The following is a 16,713-nucleotide window of genomic DNA, read 5'->3' as shown; positions in this document are numbered from 1 at the left end:
TAATTTACTATTCACACTCCAGTCATTTGAAAAATAAAATTTAAATAAATATGAAAAAATAATAATAACAATAAACAAAATATACATATTTTAAAATTTGAAAAACAAATATATATATATCAATCAATCAATCAAAGACACTTATAGAGCGCGCTACATACCCGTAGGGTCTCAAGGCGCTGGGGGTGGGGGGGTGCCGCTACTGCTCGAACAGCCAGGTCTTCAGCTTCTTCCTGAAGGAGAGGTGGTCTCGGGTCAGGCGCAGGTCGGTCGGGAGGGAGTTCCAGGTCTTGGCGGCCAGGTAGGAGAAGGACCTTCCTCCTGTAGTCGCTCTTCGGATGCGGGGGACGGCGGCGAGGGCGTGGTTGGCTGATCGGAGGTGGCGTTTGGGAGCGTAGAAGTTGATCCGGCTGTTGAGGTAGCTCGGGCCTTGGTCGTGTAGGGCTTTGTGTGAGTGGGTGAGGAGGCGGAAGGTGATTCTTTTGTTGACGGGGAGCCAGTGAAGGTCTCTCAGATGTCCGGAGATGTGGCTGGTTCGTGGGATGTCGAGGATGAGTCTGGCTGAGGCGTTCTGGATCCGCTGGAGTCTCTTCTGGAGCTTGGCGGTGGTTCCGGCGTAGAGGGCGTTGCCGTAGTCCAGTCGGCTGGTGACGAGGGCCTGGGTGACAGTCTTCCTGGTCTCGGTGGGGATCCACCAGAAGATCTTCCGTAGCATGTGCAGGATGTTGAAGCATGACGAGGAGACGGCGTTGACTTGTCTGGTCATGGAGAGGGAGGAGTCCAGGATGAAGCCCAGGTTGCGTGCGTGGTCTGTCGGTTTGGGTGCGGTGCCCAGGGCGGGAGGCCACCAGGAGTCGTCCCAGGCGGAGGGTGAAGAGCCCAGGATGAGGACCTCCGTCTTGTCAGAGTTCAGTTTCAGGCGGCTGGTCGTCATCCACTCGGCTACCTCTTTCATCCCTTCGTGCAGGTTGGCTCTGGCGGCGGCGGGGTCATTGGTCAGGGAGAGGATCAGCTGGGTGTCGTCGGCGTAGGAGATTATGCTGAGGTTGTGTTGGCGTGCGATGGCCGCGAGGGGGCTCATGTAGACGTTGAAGAGGGTGGGGCTCAGCGAGGATCCTTGGGGGACGCCGCAGATGACTTCGAAGGCCTCTGACTTGTACGGTGGTAGGCGGACTCTCTGTGTTCTTCCGTCGAGGAAGGAGATGATCCATTCCAGCGCCTTGTCCTGGATTCCGACGTTGCTGAGGCGCTGTACTAGGGTGCGGTGGCAGACAGTGTCGAATGCCGCGGAGAGGTCTAGGAGGATGAGGGCCGCTGTTTCTCCGTTGTCCATCAGGGCTCGGATGTCATCGGTGGCGGCGAGGAGGGCGGTCTCGGTGCTGTGATTGGCTCGGAAGCCGGACTGTGAGGGGTCGAGGGATCCGTTCGTCTCGAGGAAGGCGGCCATCTGCTTGTTGACGGTCTTCTCGATGACTTTGGCTGGAAACGGGAGGAGCGAGATGGGGCGGTAATTCTTGAGTTCGGTGGGGTCCGCTGTGGGTTTCTTGAGTAGAGCGCTGAGTTCGGCGTGCTTCCAGCTCTCAGGGAAGGTGGCGGTGTCGAAGGATGTGTTGATGATGTCTCGCAGGTGGGGTGCGATGACGGCGTCGGCCTTGTTGAAGACGTGGTGAGGGCAGGGGTCGGTCGGTGATCCGGAGTGGATGGAGTTCATCGTGCGGATGGTGTCTTCGGTGCTGATCGGGGTCCAGGCGTGGAGGGTGGTGGTGGGGGGTGGTTGTTCGGTCTTGGAGTGCGTTGGTTGGTTGTTGAAGCTGTTGTGTATGTCCGTGATCTTGTTGTGGAAGTATGAAGCGAGGGAGTTGCAGAGGTCTTGCGATGGGGTGATGTCGTTGTTTCCTGCGCTGGGGTTGGATAGCTCTTTCACGATGTTGAAGAGTTCCTTGCAGTTGTGTGCGTTGTTGTCCAGCCGGTCCTTGAATGCAGTTTTCTTGGCGGCGCGGATCAGCTGGTGGTGCTTCCGGGTGGCCAGCTTGAAGGTGGTCCTGTTGTCCGGTGTAGGATCCCTTCTCCAGACTTTCTCGAGGGCTCGGCAGTTCTTCTTGGAGCTCTTGAGTTCGTCGGTGAACCACGGGGCTTTCTTGCTGCCGGGTCTGCTGGGCGGGGTCCTCATCGGGGCGAGCTCGTCCGCGCAGATGCTGATCCACTTCGTGAGGTTGTCGGCGGCCTGGCTGGGGTTTGCTGAGCTGGCAGGAGGGTGCTGGCTCAGGGAGGTGGCGAGCTGGTCTGCTGTGATCTTGTTCCAGCTTCTGCGGGCGGCCTGTTGCTGGTGGTGGTGGGTCGTCGTTCTCTTGAAGGTGAAGTGGACGCAGCTGTGGTCCGTCCATTGCAGCTCTGTGGCGTGGCTGAAGTCGATGTCTGTGCTGGAGGAGAAGACTGCGTCGAGTGTGTGTCCGGCGAGGTGGGTGGGGGTGGACACCAGCTGCTTGAGTCCAAGATTGGCGAGGTTGTCGAGCAGGGTGCTGGTGTTGCGGTCGTTGTTGTTCTCCAGATGGAAGTTGAGGTCCCCCAGGAGGATGTAGTCGGCGGAGGGGAGGGCATGCGGGCTGACGAAGTCGGCGATGTCCTCGCTGAATTGTGTGCGTGGTCCCGGGGGTCGGTAGATCAGGGTGCCTCTGAGGGTGGTGTTCGGGTCGGTGTGGATCTGGAAATGCAGGTGTTCGGCGGTGGTCAGGGTGTTGTCGGTGCTGGTCGTGAGACGGATGGTGTTCCTGTGGATGATGGCGATGCCTCCTCCCATCTGGTTGGCGTTGCGGTCCCTCCGGACGATCTTGTATCTTGTATATATATAAAAGATTATAATAATAATAATAATAATAATAATAATAATATATACCTTCAAATATTTTATAAAATAAAATAAAAAAATACATTAAAAAAATATTTTGATTAGTTATTACATACATGTTTTTATTTTATTTCCTACCCTATAACACCACACAAATCACAACACACTTCTAAATAAAAAAAAAAAATGTTCCATAATTAACCTAATTATTTATCAATAAAACAATATTATTAATCAAAAAAGAATACAAACTAATTATTTACCCACACGTTAACCTTATAATTCCTACAACACACACCTAAATTAAGCTTAAAATTAATAAATTACACAATTGCAACTTATTTTAAAATTAAAAACTATTACTATTAAACAACTACTTATGAAGTAAGTAAAATGTATTTATACCCACCCTTTATCCCTTTGTAAGTAAAAACAACACATCAAAAAATAAACAATTACACAAAATAAATATCAAACAATTAACATAATTAAACAACTATAAGTTTGTTAAATAATTAGGCACAAATACTTCCCGCCTTTTACCCCTTTAAACACCACAACACGCACCTAAAATTAATTACACAACTACCATAATTATTTTTTAAGTACATTAATTAATTTCAATCAACAAATAACTAATAATAAAAAAATAACTTGCCACCCTTTACTCCTATAAACCCCAAAACACCCACCTAAAATCAATTACACAATTATGATAATTAATTCCCGATTAATTAGTTCATATTAATTAACAGCAAATTATTAATTCAGCAATAGAAATAAAATCTTCCCACCCTGTACTCCTATAAACACCAGAAGTCACACCCAAATGTATTTACACAATTACCAATATTAATTACGAATTCATTAATTATTATTAGTTAACAACTAATTAATAATAATTAATAATGAATTACTTTACACATTTAAAACTATAACATCTCATTTAAATAAATATTATTAAATAAAAAATAATCATTAATTTAATATAATTAAATTACTTCCCACCCTATTCCCCTAAAAACCCACAACCTGCTACGGAACTAAAAAATGCAAAATTCAAACAATTTTTTCCATAACTACTAAAAATGTAACCCATATATTAAAAGATATAAACTATTCTTATACAAAAAAATACATCACATACATTTAAAACATATACTAGAATACATAACATTAATTTTAAAAATCGAAAACAACTATGGGTATCATTAGGATGGATGGCAGACTTTGTCCGCCCGCCACCCTCACGGTAAAAGGGACCGCCCTCCTTAAGGGCGGGGGTCCTGTGGGGGCAATTAGGATGCGCCCGCCACAGTGACGGGCGCATCCCGTATTTTTAACAATACGGCTGCCGCAATGCTAAAAATACATGTTGTGCTTTCCAAAGCACAACGTGACAGGCACCGCGCGGTGCCTGCCACATTGTTCTTTGAAAGGCAGGGGGGTACCATAGGTACCCCCCATGTGCACCCCCCCTGGAGTCCATGGGGGCCTGCAACAGGCCCCCCAAGCAGACTCCGCATGTCTTTCTGGGGCGGCAATGCCGCAACGGAGAGGCAATCACAAATGCACATACTAATATGGCTGGCGGTGTCTGAAAGACACCGCCACCAGCTGCGGACCCACCAGCCATTATAATATGGAGGGGGTCTTTTCTACAGGGATGGCGGGCGGATTGCCCCCGCCGGGCTGGCAGTGTCTATCGCCGGCCCGGCGGGGCAATACGCCCGCCATCCTAATTGGGCCCTATATTTTTGCAAATGATATTAAACACTTCGATATTTTTAAAAACGATATTACTTACTTTAAGTCGCTATTCTTGATCACGATATTTTTGATTTCAATATTTCTCACTCACGATATTTATGACTTGATATTTCTACCAGTCGATATAAAAAACTCAATATTCTGTCTGCACACTGTTTAAGACAAGTAGAATGCAGAAGGACACTTATGGTAAGTTACCCACTCCATCTATAACATATCACGCTGGTGCCAATTTACAAAGACTAATATGGGTGCTGACAATTTAGCCAGCATTCTCTTGAAATTTTGCCTGCACCAGCATAGAATCACCTCCGAAGTATGGCCAACTCACATGGTATCAAACAATTTTTGTACCATGCAGCTTCTGGGTTTAAGTCATGATGCCCTCCAAATGGTATACACCAACATCATCATGTTGAGTCTCACTACAGTTCCTCAGCTACATTATGAGCACATTGGAGCAGTACAAATAGCAGGCTCCAATATCGTCCTTGTCCTGAATTGCTAGAAATTGTGGAATCTGGTAATATAAACAAGCTGTGCTGAAGTGGACTAATGGTGCTACACCAGGAATACCGTGAGATAGTGTTGAAGGCATTCCATTAAGAAAGAGGGTATCTAGAACAACATTTTACAAAGTGTGAAAACAATTCTACTGGTTTTATCTAGCCACAGAGAACTGCATTGATGTCACAAGTAACCAGTCTGAAAAAAGCATAGCAAATACAACATCCATTACGGTCTTTAGGTCACTTGCCTCTGACAGCAGAGGCTTTAAAAACATCCTCTGCATCACACATTACTACAACATGTATGCATGGGTGTATCCCTGTAATACCCAACACTCCGGTACGGCAGCAAAGCTTGTGTTGAAGACGTTTTACTCGGTTAGCGTTGGCAGTCACAACTGCATTGTGACTAAGGCCCCATTTATGGGTGTCTCAGAATGGGGTGGAGTATTTACCGCAACCTGTAAATGTCATTACACCAAATTGGGGTATTTTTCTACTAGCCAATGTATTCTCAAGAAATATGTAGGATTATATGTGAGACTGTGGTGTTCCACACCAAACTTAAATGTTAGCCCTTGTTAGTGTGTTACAAAGAGAAAGCCTAAGCTTAATGCACATAAGTGGGCTCTCTCGCTGAAATCCCATATTAATTTAATGTCACAGTATTGTTTCTATTAAACTAACACATTGCTTAGAGTTCCTGGAAAACCTATTAGCTATTGTGACTGTCACCTGATTCAAGTCTTGAGTATTGCATTGAGTACAGCGATTGCCTATATCTAGTTTAATGATTATTTTTTAATCGTTTGTTAGCAATACATTTAGACTGGAGCTCTTCATTTTGTTACAGGAGGCACAAGCCATCTGTTTTGAGTTATGACCAATGGCTCCCTGGTGCTAGGAAGTTAGATTTCAGGCAACACTTTACAGCACATCTTCGGAGGCACAAATCACAAATAGTACCAACCTTTTCTAATACCATAGTTCCCTGATACGTCCTCTCTTGCAGAGTCGGATGCTACTCAGATGTTACTATAGCCTTATAGCCCACCGTAGCGGGCTATACCGGCTTTAAAGGCCCACTACAGCGCTAACCCCTTCGCTGCGGGGCTAATTCCCCCACGGTGCGGGGGGCGGGGGTGACTGTGGCGCTGCGATGCTCGTGACGAGACCAGACCATCATGAGTCACGGTGGAGCTGTGCTTATGATGGCCTGGTCTCGGCACGACCCCGCCCATTTGCCCGCACAGAAGAAAATAAAGAGAAAAATGCACTTTGCATAATAAAATAGAATCTAAAAGAATTTCACTTGTATATGAAATTTTGTACTTGTGTTGTATATTTGCAAATTGTCTATAGAGTAAATGCCATTTGACAAACTAGATAGGTCTGACAAGAGGGGTACATAGTTTTTGTTCAAGATAATTGTCCTTCTTCAGTAGAAAGTAGGAGTTTGTTTTAAAGGTGCTGGCCAGCTGCTTACAGTCTTCTCAGGTCTGTGTACCACTCACTAAGCACAGGTGCATCAGCCAGAGCTTGTCACCTCACCAGCTCAAAGGAACCAAATCAAACAAAAGAGGTGGGAGGCACACTGCCTGACATCCCAGCACCCAGGTCTCTCAGATGCATTATGGTAACTGCTGTGCACTATAACACTTCAATTAAAAGTCTATTATTTTCACCATAATTGGTACAGCCTCTAATGTGTATCTCTACACACGTGTTTCAGGATAGTGTTCGTTCTTCGGTCGAGAGCAAATCTTCATTTTAAGGATGCTGGCTATGCTGCTTAAAGTATTTTCAGTAAGTGGTAATCTATGTTAGCAGGGAGTAGCCTTAAGCTGTCTATAATGTCATGAGAGTAGCTCTGTGTTATTAGCACTACACATCAGTCTTTGAAAGTGATACTTCATAAACCCGCCCACCACAAAATACACCACAAAAAAACTTTTATAAAAGAATCTTTCCCTCTCTAATAATAATATTAAGGCGCCTGCCAGATTTTCAAAACTTCTTATGTGCCTCCAGTTTTCCTGGAGGTGAGTGGGTAAACTCTACAGTCCATCAGCCGTATACAGCCTCCTTGACATTTCGGTTTCAATTTTATTTCCCAAACAGGGAAGTTTGGTGAACACTCTGAAAGAAGCAAAGCCCACATCACACATGGGAGTCCCTCGGGTCTGGGAGAAGATTATGGAAAAAATTAAAGACGTCACAGCGCAATCTGGATTTCTTAAAAAGAAAATGCTGTCCTGGGCAATGTCTGTGTGCTTGGAACGAAACCTAAACAGCCCAAGAAGGTAACCTGCAGTGTGCAAAAACCTATGTCAAATATCCTTCTGTGTTCAGTTTCCAGGATCACAATGATGCCACATTACTTGTCAAGTGCGATGTTTACATTTTCAGTGATTTATTATCTAGTAAACAATAACGGGCAGACATGCCACAATCAAGAACCCTTTTACAAAGTTACTCCCGGACATTTGGGGGTCGATTCCAATCCTGGAAAAAAAACATCTGTACGATTCGTATACGGAGCCCTCTCCGTACGAATCGTAAACATGCCGTACGACCCAACGAGTACGATCCGGACCGGGGTATGAGGACACGATTCGTACGGTCCACGTCAGGTAAGGGCGATTCGTACGGAAAAGCACACAATCACATACACACCGTACGGTCCGTACACCCCATGATCGCAGGGGTATGCACCGTACCCCTGCGATCATGGGGTGTATGCACCGTACCCAGGGGGGGGGGGGATCCGTACCTGTTTCAGGGTGAACTCTGCTTTTACGGATGTTTTCAGCTCCTGTAGAAAAAGGGTCGTACGGTGCGTACCCGACACGAATCGTACTTGCTGGGTCGGAAAAACCAGCCGCAAACCGTACAGATGTCGCGTACAGCGGGTTCCGAGGGAGAATCGTACTGGGATTTGATTCGTACGGTCTCTGTATGATTCGTACAGAGTCCAGCTCCTGGTACGAATCATACTTCGTCGTACGTACGGGGGACGTTGCAGGGTATGATTCGTACGGGAAAAACGCTCCGAATGGCTATTCGGAGCGGGTTTTCCCGAATCGGAATCGACCCCCTGATGTCACTACTTGTATGTAAAATAGAAGTTGTAAAAAAAAGCAATACAGTGGAACTCATTGTTCAATTCAGCATTGATTTTTCAATTACGCCCTTACTAAATTGTATAATGCAGGCACTGCTTCATATAGTGTATTTTGTCAATGCAGTGACACAAGTGACATAAATAACATGCATTGGTAAAGCCAATACTTCAGCCTTTTTACAATTCTTAGTGTGTCATGGTTTTTGCATCATTTTTTTGCTCACATTGCCATTCCAGTTTGGACCCAGCCACATGCGAATCAGTCTTTACTCTGCGCCCAATCAGAACAGTCCAGCCTGAACTGCCAGGCCAGGTCCTCCCTGGACATGAAACAAGCATCCTAGGATCGGTTTCGGGTTTTCAGCCCTCATCATCCAGGATAGCTTGACTCCAGTGGCATGGAGAGCACAGGACCCATTTCTGGGCATACCCGTCCCACTCGTAATGGCAAATGCAAAAAGAACAATTGATGGACAGAATGCAGAACAATGTCATACATTTACCTCAGTACAGAGATCTGGGCCTAAATTCATCGTTTTTTTGCTCACCATGCCATTCCAGTTTGGACCCAGCCATATGCAAATCAGACTTGACCCAGTGCCCAATGGGAACAGTCCAGCCAGAACTGCCAGGCCGCAGATCCTCCCTGGACTGGGGGTGAATGTTTACATTGTCCAGCATTCCGTCCATCAATTGTTTCTTTTGCATATGTCGCCCTAAGTGGGAAGGGTATGCCCTGACGTGGGTCCCGTGCTAACTACACCACTGGATTCAAGCTAGCCTGGCGGATAAAGGATGATGCCCTGACACCGGTCCTAGGATGCTTGTTTCCGGTCCAGGGAGGACCTGGCTTGGCAGTTTGGGCTGGACTGTTCCCACAAGGAACAGGGTCAAGAGTGACTTGCATATGGCTGGGTCCAAACTGGGGTGGTGTGGTGAGCAAAATAATGATGAATTAAACTCAGATCCTAGTGACTGGGGGTGAATGTTTGTATTTTCCAGCATTCCGTCCATCAATTGTTTCTTTTACATATGTTGCCATTAGTGGCAAGTGTATGCCCAGATGGGGGTCCCGTGCTCACTGCACCACTGAATTCAAGCTAGCCTGGCTGATGAAGGATGATTTCCTGAAACCGGTCCCAGGATGCTTGTTTACGGTCCAGGGAGGACCTGTCTTGGAAGTTCGGGCTCGAATGTTCCCACAAGGAATAGGGTCAAGAGTGACTTGCATATGGCTGGGTCCAAACTGGGGTAGTAAGCAAAAAAATGATGGATTAAACTTAGAACCTTGTGACTGGGGTTGAATGTTTGCATTGTCCAGCATTCCGTCCATCAATTGTTTCTGTTGCATTATAAAAAGGTAGCATGCCATAACTCATAGTGAAGTAAGGCAAAGGCTGAAGTGGGCTGACACATTGCCCCTAGTTGCATGCTTGAGGGGGTTGGAGAAAAATGTGAATGACAACAACTACAGACAAATGGATGAAGTGTGGCTGAAAACCCTATAAGTAACTATGTCATACACATAATTTTAGAAAAATCAAAAGATCTTACCTTACAAAGTCGTAAAAAAACAGTTGTTATGCTATTAAAAGCCAGCCTCTTGCCTTTGAGGAAGAAGGTAAGAAAGAAGGCAAGCAAGCAAGTAAGAAGGCAAGAGTGAAAGAAAAAAATGCCAGAAGGAAAGTAAGCAGGAAAAAAGGCAAGAAAGCAAGAAATAATGAAAGGAAAGATAGAAAGACACGAAAGACAGAAGGAAGTAAAGAAAGAAACACAAAAAGGAAGGAAAGAAAGCAATAAAACTAAATAAGACAAGAATGCTAGAAAGGACGAAGGCAGCAAACAAATATGGCAGAAAGGTAGGAAACAAAGAAGGAATGAAAACCAAAGAAGAAAGAAGGAAAAAAGAAAGTAAGGAAAGAATGAAGGTGAGGACAAAAGAAATGAATACTAGAAGGAAAGATAGCAGGAAATAAGACAAGAAAGAAAGAAAGAAGAAAAGCAAGAAAAAATAAAAGGGCGATAGAAAGACATTCAAGAAGAAGGAAAAAAGAAAGGAAGGAAAGAAAGGGACCGAGGAAAAACGAAAGAAGACAAGAATGTTAGAAAGAAAGAAGGCAAGAAGGCAGGAAAGTATTATGGCAAAAAGGCAGGACAGAAAGAAGGAATGAAAAGCAAGGAAAAGGGAAGAGAAGAAGGAAAAAAGGACGTTATGAAAGAAAAAAGAAAGATGAATAGAAAGACAGAAAAACGGCAAGAAGGAAATAAAGACGGAAGGCAAGAAAGAAATGAAACATAAGGAAAGAGAAAAAAGAATGGAAGAATAAGCAAAAGAAGGAAAACAACAGGCCAGAAAGAAGAAAAGAAAGCAAGAGAAGGAAATAAGGTGAAAAGCATGGAAAGATGCAAACAATGAAAAATGAACGGAAAGAGAAATGAGATGGAAGGAAAGAGGGTAAAAAGAAGGAAATGAGAAAAAAAACGGAAAGAAAGAATAATGAAAGAAGGAAAAATGAAAGAGAAAAAAGAAAGAAAGGCGGAAATAAGAAGAAAGGAAGGCAAGAAAGAAGGAAAGAACAAAAGAAAGGGACAAAGAAAGAAGGAAATAGTATTTTACTTTTTTAAATGTATACAGTGTTGCAAATTAACTAGGATAAAAACTCTTTTTAGGGGCTCGCCCGATGCCCCCATTTAATACGTTGTAACACTGTTCTGCATCAGAATGAAAGAAAATATACCAAGATGAGATCTACATTAAGTTTGCAGGACACCTCACGTTGATATATCTCAATATCAAAGCACACAATTGAGTTGCAAATTTAATTCATGGGGGTTCTGTACTTGAGAGAAATAAAGACAGGGAGGAGAGTACCAGAGCGATGCATTTGCGTAAAATTACTGAGGTGCATAGTGGAACGAGAATAACCTAATACAGAACACTTTAAAATGGAGGCAATCTGTTATGCTGTGCATTACCAGGAAACAGATAAAGTACACTTCAACAGGAATTTGTAACAGCATTGTCAGGAAACCGACTTGAAGATTCAAAATCTCCTGCTTTGACTGCACTTCTAAACTTGGCAGCAGCCTTGCTTTCATCTACCACTCCTCCATTTCCCTCATCATCATCTTCTTAACTCACACTAATTTTGATTCAGTTCTCCTGTTTAGAATCATAGAATCAACATCTTTCCTAATGTCTATAAAATGTGCATGAGGTCACAGTCGGTCATTCTGCATCTTCAACACTGACAAGCTGCTGTCATTTGAACCTTGATAAATCATAGCGATGTTAGTACCAAAGATGTACTATTTTAAGTAATGTATCTCAGATTCTGATCCAGGGGCTACTCAGCAAGCAGGGGCTACAGGCCTCATTCATGGGGGCTGGTGTAATTTGCCTCTGACGTCTCTGGGTGCACCCTACTGTGGTTCTGCTAAACTGTGTGAAGTACAACCCTTTCAGCCCTTGACTCTCAGTGGTAGTGATTGCAAGCAGTCACAGGTGTCTCAGGGAGGGCAGTGGGGCTCACTGACATAATACTGATGCACACAACATCAAAACACAAAAATATTGGAAAATAGCCATCATTAGCAAAAATATTGCCTTTTTATACTTAACTATTAAACAACAAATATCGAGAACACAAATATCATTGTTAAAAATAGTGATTTTTACTTCTATGAAAAACACAAATATCAGAAACAAAAATATTGTTACTTTTAAATAAACATGTAAAAAAAATCACCTCACACAATATCGCCTCCGATATTATAGGCAAAATATTTACATTATAAATATAAATACCTACTTTTAACATTAGACAAATAATTAAAATGAACATAAACCGGGGACGTGGCCAGGTGAGCCGCTTGCCTCCACCCCCCATTAATCCGTTCACTGATCTTTTTTTTATTTTATTTTTTATTTTTTGTATCCTCATTAGCCTTTTCGCCACCCATTACTGAACTAACGGTCCGCCCATGGGCTTTTTATCTCATAAGCCAGCTTTACTGCCCAAGACTCATGCAGTGCTACTTCGAGTATGGAAACTCTTTTGCTAACCAACCCAAGTTTAAGAATCCATCTCTTAAAGCACTGCTACCGTGTCAAGTTCAATTTCCTGGCAGCGAGGAAAAAGGAAACCGCCGGTGAGATAGGCCAAGGCCTTAATCATTGGATTATCAATGTTTTAGTCGCCTTCTCCACACCAGAATTGCCCTCCCTCACCCAAAATGTGTCAAAAATGGTAGCCAAAATTTGCGCTTTTTCTTTGTCTGATCCAAGGTGTCTATTTTAGCAGTATATCTCATAGCTCGTAACCAATCCAAAATCATGGGGGATAGGGGAGACACCCATAATTTACAAACCTCCCTCCGGGCCAAGAGAATCCCATAGAAGACCAATTTCACTTTATCATCCATATCCTTGTAATGCAAAGTATGTCTTCCTGTTATAATTAGTTCGGAGCTTACCTGGAGCTGCTATGGCCTACCGGCTTGGGCGTACCTCCCACACGCAAAGACAATCTAAAAAGTCTTGGGGTGTGGCTGGACAAATCCCTGACCTTCAATACACAAACAACTAAAGTGTCGTCGACCTGCTTTGGTCTCATCAGGATGATGAAAAAATCCTTCCTCTTCTTCCCTTTGAGGCCAAGCAGGTAGTCATACAGGGCCTAATCCAATTCCGTCTTGATTTCAACAACGCCCTGTATTTAGGGGCGCCTGAATACAGTCTGCATAAACTTCAGCGGATCCAGAACTGTGCAGCATGCACATTGCTAGGCATCCCACGCAGAGTCCCGATAGAGCCTGGGTTGAGAGCTCGGCACTGGCTCCCTGTCAGGGAAAGAATAAAATTCAAATCTATGTGCATCACTCACCAAGCATACTGGAAATCTGGCCCAGTAATCAACCACTCTCTGAACCCAATAAACAGCTTCGTTCATCTCATGCCTTTTTAGCAAAAGTCCCCCAGATCCGAAGATCTAGAGCAGGGGGCCGGTCTTTCTCTTATAATGCGTCCAAGCTATGGAACACACTTCCCTTCCATCTAAGATCTAACTCTAACCTGCTGAGTTTCCGTAAACAACTTAAAACCTTTCTTTTTAACTAAGCTAGACTAACTTCCGGATCAACTCACTGGAGGGTACCAACCTGGTAGTTAGCGCCTGGACGCCTCAGGGCAACTGCTGCGCTTTTATAAAACCCCTTTTCATTTAATTTCATTTCATCTGCAGCTAGTGATAGGCAATTACTTACGGCCTCCCAGAACTCCCTGATGTTTGGGCAGTCCACAAACATATGCAAATCGTCCTCGTTAGGGCTCCTGCATTTGGGGCATTCCACCAGCCCGCCAGCTTTAAATTTTGAAAGTATTCGAGGAGACCAGTATGCCCTATGAATTGTAAACAGATGATTTCGCCTTAGGTTTGCAGGTTTAACTATTTTATATAGCATAGCCATAGTTACTTGCCATAGAGTTTCAGCTGCGTTGCCCGGCAAGCAATCACCCCATAGGACTCCAGGAAGTGTAAACGCGCCGTCCTCCGTCTCAAGTATCGACCAATACCACAGGGCCACTTCCTTTTTGTAGGATTGGGTTGAAAACAGCTTTTCTTCTATCTCATTATAGAGTCCAACAGTATTTTTTACGTCACTTGCCAAGCTGTGAATTTGCAGATACTTAAATTTTGAGAAGCCCCGACCCCAGATGGCCTGACCTTGACCCCATTCAATCAACTTTCCATCTGGAAATAAGTCGCCCCATCGCTCTAGACCCGACACTCTCAATGGAACAGCCAGTGCATCCCTAGACCAAAGAGGTGACCCTGGACCGTCCCATATTGGGGCCATATAGCCATAATAAGGAATCTTGAATACTCTCCTTATCCTATACCAAAGTTCCGCCGTATCATGTAATGTCTTGAGCCTTACTTTCTTGAAGTACCGTGGTCCAGAAAATTTGCACAAAAATCCATACTCATTGTATTTACGAATCTTTAGCATTGCAGTAAGCATTATTCCAATAGCTGAGATGGTCAGAGTGTTCATCGGCATTTTAAAATTTTTTAACTGAAAAGCCCAAAAATATAACTGATCTTGATGGCTGTATAAAAGCAGTATCGGGCTCTTCCCGGGACGGGCACTGACAATTTCGGTGTTAATTTGCCACATCTCGAGACCGAGGACGTCGAGGCGGGCGAAGGCCTGCTGATGGATTTGAGCCCCGGTCTCGAGTGGGAGGCCGAATGGAGCTCGGACGGAGGCTGGGCCGCATCCAGCTGCAGCAGTGCTTGGGTCCTAGGAGTGAGGCCGCGAACGCAGCGGCTGCTCTGTCGCTCCCCATCCGCCCACGCATCACGATTCTGCTGGGGTGATTGGAGGGGCCGGACTGGCAGAAGCCAGCTTGATATAGAAGGCAGAGTGGCAATGCAGGAGTCCCTGCAACGGGACAAATTAATACTGGGTTCCTATGACCTACCCATAGTGGACCTGAGCGATGAGGACGGAACACACCATAAGTAGGGAAAGGCTACAGCAGGTGAAACGGGGCACCCGCCATTCACTTGGAAATCGAAGGGCAGTAGTGAAACGCCATATTCCAATTTGGATTTTCCAGTGAACCCACGTGCCCGGGTAAGCGCACAGAACAACCATTGAGGGGAAAGGATCCAGATTGGCCTGAGGGTTGACATTGATGAGCAGATGTATTGAACTGAGAGAACAATGTTCCCCTCGCCCCTTCATGGTGCCCCGGGCACGGGTGAGTTGCATGACTGTGAGAATCCGTTGGGGGAGCACCACGGCTTCTGAGTGACCTGGGACATTCAGAGCCATAACCTACTGAGTCAGTCATTAAGACACAAGATAAACCTTTACTATGCACTTCCCTCTGAATACCTGCTGATTGTCTATAAGGAACGGCCGCAGCATTCCCTGGAAGCAGACATTGACCCAACCTGGGGAAACCAGGCAGGCTGGGTGGAGTGGGTAACTTCACAGTCAGGTGGTGGCTACTACCCAGGGGGCTCGAGACACAATTAAGTTAGACCTCCACCCTCCCAATGCTGGATAAGTGTTAAGGGTCAAAAGGGAACCAGTCAAACTAAATTTGACAATTATGCACTGTAAAAAATCTTTAGAAGGTGACACATCGACCGGGGTGGCTGCCTTAGCCATGCAGGGCCAGAGAGGGAGGGAATCCCACCCTAAAGGACATAATGGAAGCTATAGGTTGAGTCCACACCTCACTGGAAAACAGAATGGACTCCATCACAACTGACGTAACACTCATTAGGGCTGATCTGCAGATATTGGGTGACAAACTCAAAGCAGTGGAAACAGCCACGGTAGACCTCAAGATGGACTCGAACACCATGCAGCAGCAAATTAAGAAACTGCAAGTTTTCAATATCAACATGGAAATTAAATTGGATGATTATGAGGCAGGTCCCACCGTAATAACATCATTATTTTAGGGAATCCAGAACTAGCTGAAGGGCCCTCACAAGATCTCTTTGTAGAAGATCTAATTACAAATCATCAGCAACCAAGGGGCCTTTCCAACTTCTTTTCGGTCAAAAGAGTTCACAGTATTCCAGGCGGAAGGCCTAAACCTGGAGCCCCTCCCCCCGACTCCTGTTGGGTAGATTGTTTAACTTTCGAGAGCGGGACATCGGGTTGCAGATAGCCTGAAGTGCACCACCAGTGATATATGAGAACAGTAAAATAAATTACTTTCCTGACTTCATGGTTAAGGTGCAGAAACAAAGGCGGTCCTTCATTGACATTAAAAAGGTCCTGAGAGACAAGGGAACAGCCGCGGCCGGCAGTGGGAGTACCTGCAGGGCGGTGACGTGGGGAGGGAGAGGGGCAGGGTGGTCGCTAGTTATGTATGGATTACGGAGTTTTACAGGTAAGTAAACATTTAAATAAATAAAACAAATTTCGTTGAGTGCACTGCATCACCAAATGCGATGCAGTGCACGCAACGAAATTCGTTTTATTTATTTAAATGTATACTTACCTGTAAAATTCCGTAATCCATACATTACTACCCCCCACCCTGCCCCTCCCCCTCCCCACGTCACCGCCCTGCAGGGACTCCCACTGCCGGCCGCGGCTGCAAGGGAATGAAATACTCCTAGCTATTTGCAGCAAAACTACGTACCGAGGCAGAAGGAAATACATGGCTTTTCGACACCCCAGAAACAGCACAAGAGTGGCACGATGAATGAAGAACAGTTGGGGGGAACAGTCCCAGACCACGAAGGAGAGACCTTAAAAAACCGACGGACTAAATAGACCAGGGAACAAGCAGCACTAAGAACAATAAATCCAGCAGATGTGGCATCTGTTGTGCCAACGGAGTCCACTGGCCGTTTGACTCTTGTCGTTGGGGCGCCTGGAGAGGTGGGGCCTAACTGAACATATACTAATTGGCCCAGCGGCAGTATTGT

At 45.2% G+C, this 16,713-nt stretch overlaps 1 protein-coding gene across 6 annotated transcripts in view; it reads left to right on the top strand.

Annotated features, from left to right (window-relative positions):
- The window catches only part of ACSBG1 (acyl-CoA synthetase bubblegum family member 1), a 722,575-nt gene that overhangs the window by 635,319 nt on the left and 70,543 nt on the right, over positions 1–16,713 (top strand). For all 6 annotated transcript variants that reach the window (XM_078685209.1, XM_078685211.1, XM_078685213.1 and 3 more), the window contains one exon: positions 7,246–7,427. In XM_078685209.1, coding sequence (XP_078541335.1) covers positions 7,246–7,427 — 182 coding nt within the window. The remainder of the gene's footprint in view (positions 1–7,245; positions 7,428–16,713) is intronic.

This window comes from Lissotriton helveticus, chromosome 3_2 (genome assembly GCF_964261635.1).
Source record: "Lissotriton helveticus chromosome 3_2, aLisHel1.1, whole genome shotgun sequence".
NCBI lineage: Eukaryota > Metazoa > Chordata > Amphibia > Caudata > Salamandridae > Lissotriton > Lissotriton helveticus.
This window is presented reverse-complemented; position numbering and strand designations above follow the sequence as displayed.